Here is a 21,553-nt window from a genome sequence, read left to right on the forward strand (position 1 = left end):
GCCCCAGGTATTGTGGTCTGAAGGAAGTTGCCAAATCTGAAGCAAAAGGAGGTGCGGGGGGGAGGGGAGGGGGGAGAAAGTGGTTAAAATTAAGGCGGTGGATGAGTCATGGGAAACACAGTTCCCAGAGCCAAATGCTGCACCGGGATCTGCACTGTGCTGCAGCCAGCTCCACTCCCACCGAGATTTCACTGACATGATTCACAGCAGCACGAGTCATGGCTCAAGACCACAGAAAGCAAAAGAACTAATTGACGGGGAAGGAGATCTTTTGCTCCCTAAAAAAACTAGCAGGCTCCGCTGAACACAGTGGTTAACATAAGGGCCAGGCCGTGACCGCAGCTGTGTGCGGATTAGACGGGTAACAGCAGGATACAGCTTGGCTTCAGGAGGTACCAGGCCGGGGGGCAGAAGGATTTAGAGTTCTGGGAACCAGTTTGCATAACCCATTGCAACATTCAAGCAACACAATACCAGGAGGAGGGCTGGCGGGAGGAGAAGGCGGGGCTAACCTTTCCAGAGCTATTGAAGGGGATGCTAAAATTCAAGCTGAAAAGGCAACAGGGTAGTGGAAAGAGTCGCTGCCAAGGCTTCACCCCTAACATAGAGGTCCCGTTAACCCTGTCTTGCCTCCAGCTTCTCTGCACAGGGATACAGCTGTAGAAGCATATGCAGAGGAGGTCAGAGGGACAAGCTGGGGAGTAAAGATGCCAGCTGCCTGAAGCCTTCGAGTGTGCATTTCCCTCCTGGCAGCTCTGACCAGCGGGACGAGGAATGCAGGATGCGACTGGGACTCTGAGCACTAAAGTCTGGGGCTTGGCAGTCTCCAGCCAGGCAGGGCTGAACCTCGAGAAGCTGCAAGCCAGCTCTGTCTGGGTGAAATCCTGAGGGCAGCGTCCTTCCCACTCCACCCCTCTGCATCCCTGCAAGGCAGCGAAGTGTGCAAATCACAGACTCCAGAGCACAGGCTCTGGGCAGTCAGATGCAACAAAGGGATTATGGCAGCACTTCGCCTGGGGCAGGACCAGAGGCCACAACTGGGGAACAGCTGAAGGAGAGACACAGCAGCTACTTTCACTAGTGCTACCTGGGTAAACTGCTCCTGCGTAGAAAAAGGAAGGTCAATGTGTCCTCAGTATCTTATACAACATCTCTCCTGCATGAGCATGCATGCACACACTCACAAATGTGCACGCGCCCTTCCAGGTGACAACAGAACTAGCCAAGATCTGCTGCACCTCAGTAAATCTAGTCTGCCTATATATATTTCATAGATTTCATAGACATTAGGGCTGGAAGGGACCTTGGAAGATTATCAAGTCCATCCCCTGCCCCAGGGGCAGGAAGTCAGCTAGGGTCAAAGGATCCCAGCAACATAGGCGTCCAAATGTTTCTTAAAAGAGTCCAGAGTAGGTGCTTGCACCACCTCTGGAGGCAGTCTGTTCGAGGCCTTGGGGGCTTGGACAGTAATGAAGTTTTTCCTTATGTCTAGCCTGAAGCGGTCTTGGAGGAGTTTGTGACCATTTGACCTTGTCATCCCTTGGGGCACTCTGGTGAACAGGCGTTTCGCCAGATCCTGATGCACACCCCTGATGTGCTTATAGGCAGCCACCAGATCCCCCCGAGTCCGCGCGTTTCCAGGCTGAAGAGTCCCGCAGCTCTCAGCCTGTCATCATGGGGCCTGTTCTCCTGCCCTCTGATCATGCACGTGGCTTTCCTCTGGCCTCTCTCAAGCTTTTCTACATCCTTTTTAAATTGTGGAGCCCAAAACCGGATACAGTACTCCAGCTGTGGCCTCACCAAAGCCGAGTACAGCGGGAGGATTACGTCCTGGGATTTGCCTGAGACGCACCTATGGATACAAGCCAGAGTTCTAGTCGTTTTTCCAGCTGCGACATCGCATTGGTGGCTCATATTCATCTTGTGGTCAATCGTGACCTCCAAGTCCCTTTCAGCCATGGTGCAAGCAAGCACAGGACTGCTGAGCCTATAAGCATGCTGGAAGTCCCCCCCCCCGAGGTAGAGTACCTTGTGTTTTTCAGTGTTGAATGTCATCAGATTTTCACCCACCCATTTTCTGAACCTGTCACGGTTGGCCTGGATCACCAGCCTATCCTCAGGTGTGGACTCTTTACCCCAAAGTTTGGTGTCATCTGCGAACTTGGCCAGTCTGCTTCCGATTGATAGAGATGTGGGCAGTATCTCTCCAAGTGCTAGAGGAGATAGCCGGACCTGGGCTGGAAGGCTGAGCAGCCCTCGGTATTACCAAATTAGAGGTGTCACACCAGATCTCGCGCAGCCTAGCAAGCTACCAGGAAATCCTGGGTCCATCAAAGTCAATGGGAGTTTTGCCTTTGAGTTCAACAGACCTAGGATTTCTCTGCCTGAAGGAAATTACTGTACTAGTCACTTAATCTGGGTCAATAGGGAATATTTTCCCTGGCCAAGTGGAGATGGAAGAATCCAGCTCCCTAGAAGTACAGGTGTCTGTACATCTCAATGGGTTGTGGTGGTTCTGGAGATCATCTCCACAGCTAACCAAGATAACTCTGCCCTGGATACGGAGCGTTGTGTCAAACACAGGTTCTCAAGGTATTTCAGAGCAGTGTAAATGAGCTTCACTGCGGTACTCACAGACCTGGCTTTGTACACAGACCTGTACAAGACACATGAATTTCAGACCCTCCAACATGACGCTGTATGGTGAATAACAATCTAAACAAGGGAAGCCCCTTTTGGAGACTGCTGAATCCAGCTGTGCTTTTAAAGACTGCAGTACTAACACTTATCCTAAGAATAAAGTGGTTGAGCCCCCCAAGTGCTCATTTAGGTTTCATTCAGCCAGGTCACCACAACAGTGTCTGGGAGGCACAGAGTGAAGCTAGGTGAATAAATGGATTTTTTGGGGTTCAGTGGGCAAAGTAATCACCCCCCCTGTATTTTTTATTTAATTGATTAATTGATTGTGATCAAACCAAAGTATATTTGGGGGCTTTTTTTTTTTTACTAAGAAAAGTCTGAAACACCTTATCTTGGATCTACTGAAAAAACGTTACGTTTTTTAAAGGAAAAATGTCATTTTGAAACAAAAAAATAGTTGATTATCTTTTCCATTCTCTCCAGTCAAAGCTTTGCTGAAGATGATCCAAATAGCCTCAGTCCCTGCAGAATGCTCTTTCCCCATCTTTGAACAAGCTATTTTTCCTTATAAAATGTTCTCCCAGTTCTTAGAAAGACATCAGGCAAGGAACACTCAGTCCAAGACCTGAAACACCGCTGCCTTATTGGGCAGTAGGGCTGTACAAAGCTTCTCCAGTTGTTTCGTTTCGATGCTGTTTCGACTCATTTCGAGCTTGAAACAGAGAAATCGGAACAAAACAAAGGGCTTCGAACCAGCCTTCAAACAAAACGAGGCCAGTTAAAAAGTTTTGAAAGTTTCAAAACATTTCAAATTTTGAAGTAGCCAGCCAGGTGGTGTAAGATAGGGGAGAGCCAGAGCTGTGCTCCCAGCCCCATGTGGCTCAACCCGGCGGGGAGTACAGCCCTGCCTCTCCCTGCCTTCCGCCGCTGGGCTGCGGTCCGTGGGGCTGATTGGACCGCAGCGCCAGCTCTGCCTGCCTCCCACCACTGGGCTGCGCTTCGGTTGGCTCCACCAGCCCGTGGAGTTCATGAGGGCAGAGGGTGGGCAGAGGTGGCACCTCCCACTAACAGGCTGACTTCCACGGGGCTGCGAGCCGCTGGGAGCTGAGCCCGGTGTGGGGAGGTGCTTCCCCCCGCCAGGCTGAGTTCCCCAGAGCTGCGAGCCACTGGGAGCCGAGTGTGGCTGGGGGAAGTGCCTCCTCCATCCCGACTGAGTTGCCAGCCCCTCGCAGCGCTTCTTCCATCCCGGCTGAGTTCCTCCAGCCTGGCTCAGTTCCCCTGCGCTGGGTCCCAGGCGGCAGAAGCAGTGACCTGTGATCTGGCAGGCAGATCGGGGGCCTAGCTGCACCCCCAGTAGGGCTGCGGGCTCTGCTGGACTCCTCCCCGGGGTGCGGCCCCCCAATCTGCCTCTTGCTCCCCAGCTCCTGCTTGTTAGCAGCCTAACGTACAGTTTCCTAGAAACCCCGGCACTGATCTCCTTGAAACTTGGCAGGCTTCACTGCCCCCAGGCGGGGCTACCATTCCTGCTAGTTTCATTGGAATCACACAAGAAATGACAAAGTTTTAGGCTGCTTCCTATGGGCAAAACGTCGAAACAGTGTTGAAACAGCAAAAAAACCCCCGTTTCGACAAAACAGTGCTTTTGAAACAAAACAAAACTCAAAACAAAACACTGTCCCATCCAAATGGAGGTTGAAGCACAACGCTGCTGCTTCGCACAGCCCTATTGAGCAGCATCCTCACACACACAGATGTGGCCCATGGCTTTGTCCAGGGTCCCTGCTAACGTGGAAGAAACCTAAAAAGTTATTCAGAAAAAAAGAAAACCTACATTTGCTGTAACTGTTGCTAAGAAAATTATATTCATTTCTATTTAAAATTCTTTTAGGAACAACACAGTTCATACAAAACAACCACCTGTTTCGTATCAAATTAGTAGCTAAAAAACCTAAAACTGAAGTTAGACATCATCAATCTTTACGGCTTCAAAAATGTGAGTTTAAATCAGTGTCATTATAGCTTGGGTGAATCAAGCCACATTCTTTGTCCAGCTCATGCATCAGCAACATTAACTGTCAACTCTGCAGCTCTTTGTACAATTTCTATTGAAGTACGCAAAACAACAGAGAACCTGCTTAGTCATTCACCCCTCACGATGCTGGGCCAGTAGGTTAACATACAGGTGAACAAGTTATTTTTGCTGCCGTGCTGAGCGCTTGTTATGTGCATATAGCAAAGGATGCACGGTCATGGGAAATCCAGAGCTGTTTTGTATTTTTTTTTACAGTGTGCATTTCAAAATATAGACTGTTAAAATGCAGTTAATAAATTCAAAGGCCACAGCAGACCTTTGTCAATCATCTAGTCTGACCTCCTGCATAGCACTGGTGAAGGCTAGGGGCAGAAATAACCCATAAATTGGTATCAGTGATCAAAAACCAGTTCAAATCTGTAACATAACGCAAGTACAGCACACTTGAACTGCTTTCAAAATGGCTGAAATCAGTTTAAGATAAACCTGGATGGGTGTAGTGTCAGACTTAACTGATTTAGGTTAAATTGGTTTATTGAAATTCTGTCCCAGATCCCCTTCACATTCAACCTGTCTGCTCCAGCTGAGCAGGGAGGTGTGCTCTAGCGCCCCCCAGCTTCTGGCCTGAGCCACTGCAGGCATGTGGCTGCATTTCCAGAATCACAAAAGTGAATGCCTGTTCACTTGTTATCAGTTCAATCTACGCGGCTCAGACTAACCTGCAAAGATTGAATCAATTCAGCCTCGGACTTCTTGACTGTCTGTACTTAGCCTAAGTGGGCATTTATACACATACATCTGTCTGCTCCAGCCGACGCATCAGAGCAGACTCAATTATCAGTTATATAAATGCCGAAATGCGTGTCAGCGTTGAGGAAATGGTGGCAGCGCGGTTTTCAACCAAAACACCTTTGATGTGTTTTAGTTCAAAAGTGCACCACCACCATTTTCTCAGCGCTGATGCACATTTTGCCATTTACACAAATGCACATGCTGCAGCGCTGGGTGCTTTTAACAGCACCCAGTGCTGTGGCGCAAACATAGGTACAATGTCCAGTGATTCTTGGTCAAGGCTACGCCACATCCTTCAGGAAGTCAGTCAGTCACTGAAGTCTGGCTTGATCTGCAATAAAGCCAGGTAAGCAACACAGAAGTAAGATCCTTATATCCAAGCCTCTTTAACAAATGTCTCCCACAGCAGGGACTCCCTAAAATCCAGTCTGGAGAAGAAGGTTTGAGGAGGCATGGATGTGGGTGCAAAGCTAGCCACTGCTATAACTCCAAACAGGTATATCCAACACTGCATTCAGGGGTAAACATGGCAACTTAAAACTACAGCCTCTGCCTTTGGGGGCTTCAGCATTGAGGCAACCTGGGTGGGCATCTGTCTAGTCACTCAGACAGGATCCTGCCATGGTACTGATGCACACTAACACTAGCAGCAATCTTATTGGGACAGCAATACCCAAAGGCCCTGTGCATCAGAAATTCAGGGCAAGTTACTGAACAGTGTACAACACCCATCTACAATATGCCTTTGATGCAACTGTCCTTACCCCTCCAAGAAAAGTTTGCTACCTTCACCCCAAAGTGTGATGCATAGAGGCAATTCCTTTCCAACCGTCTGGCTCTCACCTCCAGGTAAATCCCATTTCATGCGCAAGTTAATTCTGTAATCAAATACTGGACCCTTTCCTCCAGCCCATGGTCTGGAAACAACCTTCGTGATGTTGAACATCAGTGGCATGGCTGGCAGTGATAGAGATAAACAGAGCCAAAAGGGTCCTCGTCTCATGTATGCTGGATTTTGAACAATTTTCAGCCCCATTTGGGCCAAAGTGAAAGTAAAAAAGAACACCCCAAAAAATCAAAGATTTGTTGCAAATGCTAAGTTATATAGTTGATATTAAAGGGGGCCATTCAGATTTTGGTTATTTAAATATATATAAAGCCAGGGAGCCACATAGCTATCTATCTAGCTATCTTCTTTGTTTGCTTGTTTAAATCTCAACGTCAAGTTTTGACCAGTAAAACTAGAGCTCCTTATTTGGTACATGCCCACCAAATTGTTTTGTTCACTCTGAAGTATTTCTAAGAATTCCTTTTTTTTTTTAAATTAAAAATTGATCAAAACCAATGCTTTTCCAAAGGAACAAATCCCTTCCAGTGAGCTTGGCTCTCCAATGGAAAGACTGTTTCCTGCCAGCTGAAGAAATAAACAATGCCAGCACCCTCTCTTCTACCAAGCAAGTCAGGCTTTTGCTGCTAGATGCTTTGCAGCACAGATGTTTCTCTTTCTCTCATTAAAGAATGCCCAAGTGAGGGAGGAGGAGGAACAAAACCAACACACACTGCTCATCCTGTTGCTAATGGGGAGCAGCTTTTTTGTTAGCAGCTGCTAAATTAGGGGGCTCGGCCTCTTTTCACTTGTGCACTGCCTACGTGGCTCCCCCCACCCCACTAAATTAAGGAAATAAGCGGAGTTCAAGACTGTATATGTGCAACCGGGAAACGCGTGCAAACCAGGAGAAGCAGAGGGAAGAGATAACACTCAGATTCAGGTCAGTCTTTTAAATGTGTCACGTGGGCTAAACACAGCAGGCTTCAATGTGGAAAAACACCCTGTGTTTGACCCCACAACCGAAAGCTTAGTGAAGTTAAAAGACTGGATCAAATTAACAGCAGCTCCAGTGATCCACTGCCCAGATCACAAACATATTAGCATCATTGGATCTCCAAGCACCGTGTCCCTCTCCTATGAAGCAGGCCACATTCATCAGCCCCAGGACGGAGCTGCTGGCTCTTGACCCCTGCCACCACCTCAGCTGCACCGGAAATTCTCCAGCGGCGATGAGCTAGGCAGACAGCAATAAGGCAGCCGTGTGAACACATGGACCTTGATTTTGGAGACACCACTGCACCTGGGGAATAGCGTCCCATGGTCCCTCCTTGCCCTTCTATTTCCACCTTGGCTCAGAGCACCGAGCTCTCCCGGCACGGCCGAGAACACCGACGGGGCCCTGGTGAGCAGCGAGGAGTGTGCAGCACAGTTCTAGGTGGGAAAGAAATTTCATTGTGGGGGGGTGGCAGTGGTGAGGAAGGGGGGCGATTGATAGCCTTGCCCTCGCACAGCTAGTTAACAAGCCCCCCTGTGCAGCAATTTTCAGCCAGGCCCCAGGAGGAAACTCTCCAAATGAGGAAAGCTTAGAGCAGGATGGGCGGGGAGACATGCACGCAAATGCCACTGTGCTGCTTGTGCCAGCAGGGCCTCGCCCTCCGTGCTGCCATGCAGGCTGGGACTGGAGAGCTGGCTGAGGCCAGGGAGAGGGCTCTGTCTTGCAGGGACCTGCCAGAGCTTGCAGAGGTGAAGGAGGGGCCCAGGAGGAGGCTTCTGCTGAGTCAAGGAGGGAGGAAGAGCAGGAGCAAGAGCATCTGCTGCAGTTCTGAGCGCCTCTGTTCCCAGGTTATCAGGAGCAGATGCCAGCAAGAACTGCAGGGGCTAAAACCTGAAGCCCAATGTCTTAAAGGGAGCAGAGCCAATGCTGCTTGCTGGGCGAGCTGTCATTTTATTATTTATATCCCGGTAGCACCTCAAACCTTTGAGAGACTTCTTTCCTCTTTGGCACGTTCAGAGCTTTACAAGAGGCAAGATCGTTACCTTGTTTCCAGGGAGGGAAACTGAGGCACTGAGTGTCAGTGACTTGTCCAACGTTACCCAGCAGGCCAGTGTCCAAAGCAGGATTGGAACGTAGGCTCTCCTAAGTTTCCGTCCGGTGCAATATTCACTAGGCCACAATGCCTCCTTACAATCGGGCCCGTATCCTAGGTGCTGGACCAGGCACATCTCCTACAGCACCCTGCGGTCTAAAGGCACAGAAAGATGAAGGAGGGACATGCCTAGGGTTACTGAGCAAGCTAATGACTGAACTGGGAATAGGACCAAGTCTCCTAACACCCAAACTGCTCCTCCTTTCCCACTCCTTTCTGTGACAAGGTGTGGAGCAGGGTGGAGGGAAGTATGTTTTCTCGGCTTTCCTAGGAGAACCACTGACTGGCCAAACCAGCATCTGCAGAGCCGTTTGGACAATAACGTGTACTCAAAGTTACCTACCACTAATCCCCTTTGTACCTAGGTGGCAGCTACATAAGGGACAGCTATTTTCAGGAGTCCTAGAGGAAGGGGAGCCTCCTTGCAAATACAGGATGCAGTTTGCAGCCAGTAGCAACTCCACCCTCAGACAGAGCTGTACCATGAAAAGACTAGTGTTCCTTGGACTGTAAGCACTGTGCGATAGGCAGTGGCTTGCATAGACAGCCCCTAGATTGCAGATGCCTCTGTACAGAGTTGCACGTGAGCTAATTTATGTTACAGGGCAAGTACATGTGATATGAGAGACAGAGGCCATGGTCATTAAAGAGTCGAAAAAATTTATGAGCAGAGGCCATTATTCTTAGCGGGACTCTTGTCTGCAGGACGCCTGAAACCTATCCTCTCACTCCAACCAGATGAAGCGCAGCTTTCTTTACTATCCCACTGTCCTCACTGGCACTGTGACAACAGCCACATTATGGTGCTGGGGCTGTGCTGACGTTAATCCCAGTTTTTGTATAAATCGCAGGGCTCTGAAATGCTTCAGGGCTTGCAGAAGGCACGTGAGCTGCTACTAAAGCAGCTAATTCAATTAGGATGGCAGCGCCAATTCTCAGCTGGCCCTTCCTGTCTTCCCAGCCCATTCCTGGGTCTCTCAGATGGCCGGACCACCCAGCTCATCTCTCGCTAAGTCATCAAGCGCCACAAAAAACCTGTAGGAGGATGGAGGCAGATTTAGGGGGTCACCAGGGGGTGGGAATAACAGGAGAGTGGCTCTGAGTTTTGATCAGTTTAATTACAAAATATTTTTTGCCCTCTGGGGTAGAAAATAGTAATTAGATCTCCATGTGCTGGATGGCTCTTAACAAGCATGATCCAAGCTGGCTTAAACAACACATACTATTGAAATGCTTGGTAGTTTTTAAAGTGACAGCCCATAATTAAAGCAGGAGGGCGGCTGCTTTGGAGTCAGACACCAGGCTGCCTGGAGACAGCTGAGCTGGCAGGCTGAGCACGAGGCCTGTACGCCAGGCTAAGCATAAAGAGCTTGGACAAGCAAACAGAGCCCGAGCAAATCTTGCCACATTCAGCCAGAGCAGCAGCCAACCTGCTAAGACCCCTTCACGGTGTCCGGTGGCTGCTCTGCGCTGGCTCCCGTGCCCGGAAACTCAAGAGCAAGAGCAGAGCCAGATGAGGCTCCACGCCAACTCTCCTAGGCGACAGGCCAAGGATGTCAGCTTGTCCCCACACTGCCAGGCAGCCAGGCTCTCTCGTCCTGCCCGTTCACCTTTCCCTCGGGATCTGGAGTCCCATGATTGCAAGCAGCGCTCTCGTGCTGCCAAAAGAGTACTATATGGACCGACCAAATCCTCCACATGGGGCTTATACCCTCTCCACCGCTAGTTTCATTCTGGAGGACGACCAGGGAAATGGACATGTGTCTTCACTTATGCCCCTCCAATCCAGAAGTCACTCACTGAATCCTTCTTCCTGACTCCTAAACAAATGTGGCATGACCCAAATATGAAGTGGGATGAATCTCTCACCACTGAACCTGGAGCCCAGACTTTGACAGGCCAGTTATTCCTGCTTTCTCCTCTCACTCTCACTTTCTACATAAGTTTTAAGGTCAGCTTTCAAGGAAGGAGAGTTTCTCTGCAACACACTGCAGACTTCAGTGCATTGGTTAAGCACAGAAGAGAGCTGGAGCCGAGTCCTGTCACAGCCCAACACCGCTGCAGCGGCCCGGACTGTCGAGGTCGTAGTAGTGGGCAAGACGCCCCAGAGTGGCTGCCAACATACTAGTGGGAGGGGGTGCAAAAGGGCACCCTTCCTATTTCTGCCCCTGCCTTCCAGATCTCAGCTGCCACATGGATTTCTGGACCTTTAGAGAATATTTAAAACACTGAGGGTTCTCTGTCATTGTGTCTCCTTGCAGATGAAAGCTGTTGAGTGAAAGAGGCAAGGACCAAGACACATACTGGGCCCTTTCCAGCACAAACACAATGAGAGGTTCTGCTGTCTGAATACTGGTAGTCATTCAGAGGATGCATAAGCCATGCTAGAAGCTGGCCCCTCTTGCAGAGGGGGTCTGACTATACAGAGCACATGGGAGAGTGCAGCAGTTAAAAACCTTCCATGTGCACCTACTTTATTCTCTATCAATAAGTCTCCCATCCCAGCCTACTTTATTCTCTTTCGATCATGTCAGCAGAGATGGCTTTTAATACACTCTGGGCACAAGATGCTACTGTGCAGTAGTTACTGCACGTTTATTTAGTCCTTGTATAAGCAAAATACTAAATAAATGCACAGTAACTAGAGTTACTGCACAGCAGCACCAGCGAACATTTTTTAAGTGACGCCACCATGCAGTAGCCTAATAATAGTGCGCAGGAGCGTATTAGTGCCATCCATGCTATGACAGGCTACTGCGCAGTGAGTGTCTCATGTAGATCCACATAGTGAGACTGAGTGGCAACAAAGGAACATTTTCAGAGTCCCTGCTTAGACCAGAGCCATGAGTTCAGGCTGATTTCCACAACCGAAGCCAACAAATTGTCCTGTTAAAACTGAATGCAAGAAGGCTACTCTGTGGAACAGTCACCAGCAAGAATGGCCCCAAATCATGAGCACCTGATGTCAGAGTGATGTAGAACAGTGATGCTCAACTTTGTTCTTCAGCAGACCAGATAGGCAGTGCCTGGTCTGTCTGTGGGCTGGATCCAGCTGGTGGCCCTGATCCAGCACTGAGGACAGCCACAGATCCCCATCTAGCCACATGGAGGGGAACAAAGGTAGCCTGGCCCCAAGGAAGGGAAGGGGACATGGTCTGGCCCTACAGGGGGAAGGCGATGTGGCCCAGCCCCATGAAGAAAAGAGGGCTTCACCTGGCGCTGGGGGAAGAGGCTATGGCCCAACCCTGCAGAGGGAAGGAGGAGCAGCCCAGCCCCAACCTGGCCCCGTGCAGGGAATGGGCATAGTCCAGTTCTGACCTAGTAGTTTCCACAGTAGCTAGGGTCAGGAGGGACCTGAACAGATCATCCAGCCTGACCCCCTGCCACAGGCAGGAATGACCTGCCACAGTGTTTAGGATTTGAGAATCTGACAGCTGAGGAGGATGGTTGTATTACTTGCCCCTGCTCTGCGGACTGCGTTTGGTCCGCAATCCAGAGGCTGACCACCCCTAACTTAGAAGAATGAAGGAATGCGGCTCTTCGCTGCTGCTGATGCACTGAGAGCTCTGGAAGGCACCACAGTCCCTCAAAAGGAAGCTCTGCTGAGGGCACTGGCTTGTAAACAGCAGTATTTGGGACTTGAAATGGAAGCATGTTTCTTTTCCTGCTGTTTATTATCCCCAACTGTCCCACATCCCCTAGTTACACCACCAGGATCCTTTATGCAGCAAGACTGGCAACCAAATTATCCTGAAGTTGGATGCTCCCACCATTTTCAACCTGCCTCTGCCCCTAGTTTTGTCCATCCCCTGGGGCAAGGGTGCCTCTATTGTGGGTATAAAAGAAGTAACTTCTTCTATAGAGGGATGCTGAGCAGCTTTCCAACACATTTCCTCCTTTTGGAAGTAACTTATAGTTACTACAGTAGGTACCAAGTCTCAGGATGACACAGGAAGCAAAACAAATTAAAGTGCTCCCCAGCTAAGGAGTGTTTGCATGTGCAGACAACATGTCTTAAACATCAGCAACATACCAGCAAAATCATTTTCTTTTGCCCCACAAGTTTGCTCCCTGGCTGCAACTCAAGTCACTCTGCCCATTCACCCAATCACTTTCTCCCACTGGTAGTGACACAGGACCCAGGCAGCTAAGGAACAAGCTCCCTTTCCCATTTTGACCCCAATGTCACATCCAAGTACATTCTCAGACTCCACAATGTACTCGATGGCCTTGGCCATTAGGTGGAGATTAGACACAATAATGATGGACAGTGGTGTAAAACCTTGGGTTCCAGTTGCTGAATCACAACTCCCAACACTCCTTGAGCTTCAAGAGCATTCCAGCAGGCTGAAATCAAAGGCAGACATTTGGTCTGCAGAATTTTTGTTAATGTGAGAAACCAGCTTTAATATTGGACCCCTGAGTTTGCTATTTGGATTGCAGTGCAACTAGCATGAATTAGGGTTGTGAGAAACTTCAGCAGCCGTTCTGATTCAGAAGAGTTTCGGCCTGTTTCGGAGCCTGAAACACCAATTCTGAAAGGAAACAAAAGGCTCCGAAACATCTCTGAAACAAAACCATCTCAAACGTTTGAGAAAATTTTGGAGTTTTGGAGCCAGGCTTGCAGGGAAACAGAAACTAAGAAGAGGAGGAGGAGGACCGGGGGAAAGACTGCCCTGATAGTGACATCTGTAGCTGGCCAGTGTCTGCGATCTGTCCCTGAGGTCCCTTCCATTCCCGGTGCTCTGGGGGAGGGAGGGCAGCCTGCTGGCATCCCATGCACAGATCTGGGGGCCTGCATCCCCCGGGAAGAGTACGGCACAGCCCCGCATCCCACCCAGGGGGCTCGGGCCCCCAGATCTGTGCATGGGATGACAGCAGGCTGCCACTGCCAGCAAGCGATACGAGTTTTGCTTTGAACAGTTTGAGGTGCAGTGTCACAGAAAACCCTGTGCCTATCTCCTTGAAACTTGGCAGGCTTCATGCCGTCAGAAGGGGCTACCATCCCTGCAGTTTTCATCAGAATCAGGCACAAAATGACAAAGTTATAGGCATTTTAGTGATTCCCCATTATAGCCTATGGCCGAGTCACCAAAATGGCGGTGAAAAACTCCGTAACAGATTTGGCCAAATCGAAAGGGAACAGTGATCCGAAACACCGAAATGAATTGCTGTCCTTCTGAAACTGCCAAATCTGAAACTGAATCGAAACATAGCCTTTTCGTGCAGCCCTGGCATGAATCCCACTTGTGCATACCAAACAATCCCACTCTAGTGAACAAGAGTACTTAACCTTTAAGCAGAGTAAGATTAATAACAGTCATAGCAGAAGTGCTCACGTTGTGGCCCTGTCAGATTCTAATGACTGCGAATTCTGCTAAATACCTGCCATCAACAATCTCAGACAGAACTTGAGAAGATGGCAACTAATTCAGAGACAGACACAAACTACTGCAGAACCCCACGATAGCATTTCTTAAGAGATCTGCCTTTCAGCCCGGGACTCACAACACATTCACATCCCAGGACTTGAAAGGTAGGGAAGGCAGAGACTGAAAACGCACGAGGTCCCATTTCTTGGCAGCAAGCTCCAAGCTCTGAGCTTACCGTTGTTGCAGTGCCTCACGCAGTCCTGGAACACTGCTCGCCACTTGTCCTGCTCTTTTCCAGTCATCAAGCAGAAGTAGTAGTGCCGGGCATAGGGGTGCCAGAGGATGAGAGGAAACTGAGTGGGGCACTTCAGGATTGGGGCATTGCCAGATTTGGATGTAGTCCCTGTTGAAAGGAAAAAAAAGCACCTCAAGTTACAGATCTATGTTGCCAAGGCCATGCAGAACTGGCCTGGAAGGAGGCCTTAGGCTTTATAACCAAAGACCAGGATTTGAATTACACTTTGACTCTGGGGGGAGGTCTGCAAAAAAAACTGGCTGGGGTTGGGGCTGTATGCACAGGTCCCTGCCAGTCTTGTGGGGCTAGGGCCAGCGGTGGTGGCAGCTGGAAGGAACCGCTGCTCCCTGGGTTGCTTAGAAAAGCGCAGGGCAGGGGGGGCCTCGTCTCTTATACAGGTCTCTTGTCTCTTATGGGGGGGCTCAGCCTCTCTTCCCCACCCCCCATAATTCAAACCCTGCTGAAAGCAAGGCACAGAGAAGAAACAACAAATAGGGTACTTTGGAGAGAGATGTCTGGCCTATCTGGGCCCTGGAACAGCACAGTGAGCTTCCCACACCACCCTGCACTGGTCACAAGAAATGCCCATGAGAGGTCAGGATCTAGAGATGGCCAGTGGGACACTAACTGGGTGTTGTTCATCCCCCTCCAGCTCACTGGCTCATAATCATATTTCCTCATCTCCTTTCCAGCCTCCATTTGCACCATATGATTACATCCTTTTCCTGAAGTCCCTGCAACACAGCCAACCACCACAGGGGGCCCACTGAATAGGGCTGGCACTTAGCCACAGTGGGAAATTGAACTGCTGGAAATACTTGTATTGGAAGGGGAGATGGGGGAGAGAAGTGTGCGTCAATTGTGCTTTGCTACCAGCTGTGAAGTAGGTCCTCCCCCCTGTTTTCTTGCAGGAACAGGTCCGGCTAGACTCTGCTGATCAGGGTGGGTGGCATTGCTCCACCTGAACATCCGCAGAGTAGAATTTGTCCTTGCCCCAGCCTCTGAGCACTCCAGAACAAGCATATTTCTCCACCCCACCTTTGCCTGAAGCACAAATAGCAACCTAGGCTCCCCTTCCTGATCAATGACAGCATCCCAACAATGAGTGGGACCACTGGAAAAGCAGTGATGAGTGACAGGTCAAAACAGAAAGGCAGCTCTACTCTTTCCATTAGGCAGAGTAGCCGCCAGCCACAACCCCAAACCAAATGGAGGAGTAGATAAAGGCCACTGGTGCATGTCATAGGTTGATGGGTTACACTGAGCCTTCTTTCAGCCATTACGCGGCCAGAGCAGAAGGATGGATGGGTGTTGGGTATGTTGAGTTTCCAGTCAGCACCTCTGGATTTTATTAAGGCTTAGATTATCCCAGAGGAAGAGGCAGCAGGGAAAGCATACACATCTGGAAAGCTCAGCATCTTTAATAAAGAAAGAGCTAACAAATTCGAAGCAGATTTCCTTCTAGGGAGCTAACGAGGCCCTTCCTTAAGCTGCCAAGGTTAAGATCACTTCACTGTGCTCACAGGGACAGAAGAACTCACCCACCGGCGCAGAGCAGAGCACACAGCAACCTGCAGCTGCCCAAGAAGCAGGTTCCCACTTGGAGGGAAGGTCCCAAGGTGGGAAGTGTGGCTCCAGGTTGAACCAAGCCAGGACCAGTGTGTTTCTTTCTTTAATTTCCCACAAACTGCAGGATTGTTGTTTCCAAATGAAATAAGCTTCCTGGATATTGCAGCTGCTCAGCTAAACTGACATCACCGAGTTCACTGAGCAGCTATGGGGGAGCGCAGGGTCTGGGATGCCTGCTGAGAGCCAGGGCTTTCAGACCTCCATGCTCCACAGAAGATGCCCTGGAAGCACTGGGGTCCAGCCTCTGGATTCCTAGTAGCTCTGTTCCCAAAAGGGTTACATGGGAACACGGCCTTGTGTTTCATGAAAATGCATGGATCCCAAGGTCTCAGATGAAGAATTTATTTCTGACTCAGACTGGCCAGGCCGCCAGTGAAACTTGTTTCCCCAGATTTGTGACCAGTTCTTCCCCTGGGCCTGCACTGTCATTATCAAACAGAAGTGGTATTTGAAAAGGCACCAGGCTCTGACTCAAGGACCAGAGGTTGGATCCCAAACACTGCACCTCACTTCCAGCAGTGACCAACACTCCTGCCCTCTGTAGCTCCTGGGCAGAGCAGAGAGCAAAATGCTGCCACCGTATGCAGGATGACATGCTGGGGTGGGTGGGACAAAAGGTTCTGCAGGTTATAAAGGGATTTATTTTGCTTATACAAGGGCACTCTTCAGAAGGCTGCATGCATCTGTCCTTGCCCTCAATACCAGGTTTTGCCCATCCCATTGCCCATTTACTTCCCTCCCACAGGAAGTCTAAGAAAAGGTGACACCATTTCACTGGGATTTTGCTATTCTAGGCCATCTATCCAGCACCCCAGCTCCTGCTGGAACACCCTTATTCCACCCCCTTCATCATACCCCAAACCATTTTCCACACTCCTACACTGGCATGTTGGTCAAGCTGTTTATTTACAAATGATTGGGCTGAGGCATCTTCCTGCACACCACAGCTCCAGAGTTTGAGATACCACCGCAACCACTGTGTTTTGGAAGAGACATCCCCTGCACAATGCTGAACAGCAGTATTTGGAAAGAAGTCACCAGGGAAGGACAAAAGGACAGTTTCTCAACAAGGAGTGGGGAAGGCTTCTTTGGATGGCCATTAACGCTCCAAAAACCTGTTCCCTGAAACCAAGGATGGGATTATGCCTTTTAAAACAGGGAAGCTATCCACAAGCAGCTGTGAGAACCGGGTCTGGCCAGTGGCAAGTCTAGTAAAGGAAAGACAAGCAGGGTGGAAATAAAAGCAAAATCCCCATATCCCCACTGGTCAGATTTTCAGTGGAGCTCATTTCCCAATGTGCATCAAGCACTTTTGACAACCTAGCAGCAGTGACTAATGCTGGGTCCTTGAAAACAAAGAGGGTTGCCAGTTTGCACTTTTCTCTCCCCTGATTCCAAACCCTCTCACCATACTGTAAAGGAGGAGGGGTGAGGGGTTTTCTGTCTGCCAAATGAAATTGTTGCAGAAAAATTAATTGCCTTGCTCTGGAGAACAGAAGCTAGACAATCAGGGAGCCATTCCTGCACTCCTAGAAGAGAACAGGGAAGCAGCACATTCATCCCAAGGGCAGTCCCAAGGGATGGAGCAAGGAAAGGTCAGGAGAAACATGTGCAGCAGAGAAACCCCACCCACACATGAACCCCACCATGTTAGCATGCATGGTGCTGCACAGACTCATCACTAAGGGGTACTGTGAATTCCCCCTTTGCCCTGCCCACCTTCCTTCCTCTGCAACCATCTCTCCTATGGGGAAGACTGAGATGAGGAGAGCTAGAGGAGACAAAAATAAATTAAGATCAAACATCTTTGTCTTCCTCCACCTCTTATTCTATATAGGCTGGACAGCATTCTGGGATGCCAGGGGCAGGGAATCAGACATGTAGGCCAGCCTAGAACAATACAGTGGCCAACATGAGGCCAGCCCTCCAGTATCCCATCTCACTTCTCACTTGGATGAGGAAGAGTGCTGAGAAAGAGGACACGGGTAGTCTTACCTGGGAAGCTGTTATTGACAAGCTCAAAATACTGTTCCAAGGAGGTAAGGATTTTGTAACCAGCGCTGTTGATGAGTATTCGAGGCTGCATCCCTCTCTCATAAGCCTGGAGAACAGGAAGGAAGTTGGTTAGTCAATGGGAGAGAGTCTCAAAGCAGCCCATAGCTCCATAACTTGGCAGCATGGCTTCTCCTGAACACCTGTCACCCTGGTTTTTGGCACGGGTTTAATGTACTAAGGGGGTGGTGCATGTAAGAGAGAAATTCACTGGCATGCAGAACAACTGGGCAATCAAACACCCACAACCCTTGCATGTGGGTTGTGATGGGGAGGGGAAACTGCTCTCTTGAGAAGAGCAGAATCAGATGTTTCCCTTTAGCAGAACTCAAGAGAAACGGGATGACTCCTTGTAGTGGACTCCCTGTCATGTCAGGGGGGCACATGGTGCCACTCTGGCCTCCGACAACAGTTAAGAAAGCTTACATCTTACCAGTGCAGCATTCCCCATTGGCAGAGCCACTGCTCTGCTAGCTCAGGAGGTTCAGAGCTTCCTCTTTCCCAGCACTGCAACCCCTGCAACCCCTGCCAGGTCACTGAAGACCTCTTGGGCACACACATGTAGGGACTGTTTTACAATGCTAAGTGCCACTGGTGTGCAAGAGTTGGTGCTGGAGAGTCCTTGACAGGACGAGGAGCTCTATTTCAGAGGTAAATTCCCTGCATCAAACAGGCCTGCAATACACTCTTCCCACCGCAAAGTGGAGAGGGAAGGGTATGAGATGTAGTGATGGCCTCACCGGCTTGTTCTCATACAGCACCAAGCCATAGTTGTGCGGAACAACGCTGAAACGGTTTCGCCATTTCTTGTTCTCCTCCAAGTACTGGAAGAGGTTCCCAGAGAAGATGACGTGGTCCTCCAGCGGCACCTGCCAAGAGACGGGAACAGCATGGTGAGAGCCTGCATGCCAAGAGAGGAAGGACAGTCAGGCGGTATGTTACAGCGGGGCAGGGTGCTAAGGCATTTCACTCATGTTCTGGAGATGAGCGCTCAATCTTCACTCTAGACTCATGCCATAGGCTCCCTCCATTGACCCAATGGTATATAGGCACCCGGTCATTTGAACTGAGAAGTCTAAGGTGACCGGCCATGATGCCCGTTACATCACTCCCTTGCGTGCCATTAGCTGTAGAAATGATCATGTCTTACGCAATAGGCTACTTCAGCTTGAGGTGGTCTTTCAGCATTGAAATTAATGCTTTTCAGGTAGCCACCTCACTGGTCTCAGCTCAGAATCTGGCTTCTGGCACCTATTCCTTTATGCTTAGCTCTTCTAGTATACAGGGTGTTTATAAAGTCCTTGTGCAACTTTAAACTTTAATGATTTTGGATGTACACATGATAGAAGCAAACTGTAAATGGCAATGGAAAGCATACAGTAATCCATTAAGTTTTAACACAATACAGCTTACATTTCTAGACTTCAACATAACATCTTTCGTGATACACTGCTCAATCTGATTCCCCAGCTCACAGACAACATTTTCCAGTTGCTGCTGAGTGATTTCACGAATTGCATTTGTGATCCTTATCCTACGCACAGCTTACACTAAAAAACTTCTTAATGAATTATGCTTTCAAGTGCCATGTACAGTTTGCTTCCAGTATGTGTATATCCACAGTTATTAAAGTTTAAAGTCGCACAAGAACTTTATAAACACCCTGTATATCATTTTCCCTTCATAAGTAAGTTGCCTTTTTTTTGAATTACGCAAGCTTCATCCTTGCTGTTTTCCCTATGGATGGGGAACTGGAGACAGAGAGGGCAAAGTGTCTTTCTCCAAGACCACACAGCAGGTCAGAAGCAGAGCCTGAAGCAGTCTGAAAAATGCCAACCAAGCTAAAGAGGTCAAAGAGCATAGTGAGTATTCACATACTAATGAACTTCCATCATACACCACATTCACCCCCCCAAACCCTCCCCCCCACAAAAACAGTATTTAATTTATTTGTGTATTGATTTGTACAAGAACTGGAGCCTCGGCTCCCATGAAGATCAGGCTATACTTGTTCAAGGCACTATACAAAGCAAGAATCTAAATCTAACCCAATAAGCTTATAATTAGGGGTGCACCTATGGAGATTTTTGGGGCCAATACAGATAGCCAATTTTTAAGGAGGCATATCAGCTAATATTGATCCAATTTCTGATACCAACCTGGCAGCTTGGAGAGCTGCATGCAGCTGGTAAGTCTAGTGTGGTAGAAGGGGAGAGGGGAGGGAAATGGTGTTGGGGGGGGGGTGCAGATCAAGGCCTCCACGGTGAGGGAGGAGTGAGGCAGGGGCTGGAGCAAGCTGGGGTGGGATGGGTGCAGGATGGAGCTGCGACTTGTCCAAGGGGTGTGCGGAGGGGGTAGAGCAGCTCCCACAACTCCATGCTACTGGTTTGGGAACCACTGGTCTGGCGCTTATCCACCAATTCCTGCTGTTGCTTCTGCTGTTTGACCAGGAGGGCATGGGGAGGGGAGTGTGCCCCAGATCTGCGTGGGACAGGGTAGGGCTGGCTGAGAAGAGCCTGGCTCAGCCCTGGCCCCAGCCCACTCTGCCTTGCACAGATCTGGGGGCACATGGCACTTTCCCCTGTGCCCTCCCAGACGAGCAGCAGGAGCAGCGGCAGAAGCCGGTGGACCAGTGGGCGAGTGCTGAACCAGCAGCTCCACGATGAGCGCCGTGCAGTGGCAGGAGCTGCCCCCGCATGCCCACCAGACGAACCAGGGCTCCATCCCATAGGCGGGGTGGGCCAAATTATTGGCTACATCAGGGCAATTTCCGATGCAATCAATTTTCTTTATATCGGTGCCGATCAGATATCAGACCGATGTATTGGTGTGCCTCCCCTTATAATGTAAATAAATGAAACAAGAAGCAATAAATTAATGAAAGTTATGAATAAATAAATGAAATAAATCAGCTGGGGTTAGCTGCTCCCAATCACACGGCAAGTGAGTTCAGAATACTGGAACACACCAACTGGCTCATCACCAGTTACAGGCAATCATATAAGAAATGAATGACAGAGCTACAAGAATAACACTTGGGTTTTCTATATCCTGGACCTTATAAAAAACTTCCCCAGTGGACTACACTGGCTTAAAACCCTTCGAAACATTTCTGCCTGAGCCAGCTGTGAGTGCAAGAACTTGTTATGTGACTCTAAACACAGGCTTACCTAATGATTTAAAAGAATTTGCATCCTAGGAGAATTTTTATGACCCAGGGAATATAAACAAGGCCAAGGAGCACTTCTTGCTGACAGTCTGTGTATTCGTCCTGCAGCCAATTCCTTAATAACGGAAGTCAGCAAAAGAGTCAGCCTTTAGGAGATTAGACAGGCCTCAGTGCTCCAAATGCACAGACCGCCAGTAATATTTAAGTGGAGAATGGAAGCAGAGAGCCTAAAACCATGGCTCGAGTTACTCTAGGCTCTTACTCACACCTCAGTGCCTCTCTAGTACGTATACACATGCATACACTTTTCATCCAAGTGGTGCTTTCAATCTAGGATAATTAAGCTGTTTGGGGCATGCATTGAAACCTCGGTCCTCTTTCGCTAGTGTTGGCAATCCACTTGCTTCATGGTGAGGTCACAAAATAAATTATTCAAGTGCTAACAGTCTTCCAGTGGCTTCCCACAATGCCTGTGAATTCAGAAAGGCAGATATACCACCACAATTTATTGGCACAAGGCAGAGCAGCTCTTCCAAATGCAGTGCATAATCATGGGATGTGGCCTCAGAAGTCCTAGTGCTGCAGTAGGGTGAGGG

The 21,553-nt window shown here is 49.3% G+C and overlaps 1 protein-coding gene across 2 annotated transcripts in view; it reads right to left on the reverse strand.

Moving 5' to 3' along the window:
* FAM129B (family with sequence similarity 129 member B) overlaps nt 1–21,553 on the reverse strand; it is a 97,654-nt gene that overhangs the window by 16,114 nt on the left and 59,987 nt on the right. For both annotated transcript variants that reach the window (XM_019540618.1, XM_019540617.1), the window contains exons 3-5: nt 18,529–18,657; nt 17,732–17,837; nt 14,048–14,215 (exon numbers count right to left, since the gene is read on the reverse strand). In XM_019540618.1, the coding sequence (XP_019396163.1) occupies nt 14,048–14,215; nt 17,732–17,837; nt 18,529–18,657 (403 nt within the window). The remainder of the gene's footprint in view (nt 1–14,047; nt 14,216–17,731; nt 17,838–18,528; nt 18,658–21,553) is intronic.

This window comes from Crocodylus porosus, unplaced genomic scaffold (genome assembly GCF_001723895.1).
Source record: "Crocodylus porosus isolate Cpor-Errol unplaced genomic scaffold, CroPor_comp1, whole genome shotgun sequence".
Lineage (NCBI taxonomy): Eukaryota > Metazoa > Chordata > Crocodylia > Crocodylidae > Crocodylus > Crocodylus porosus.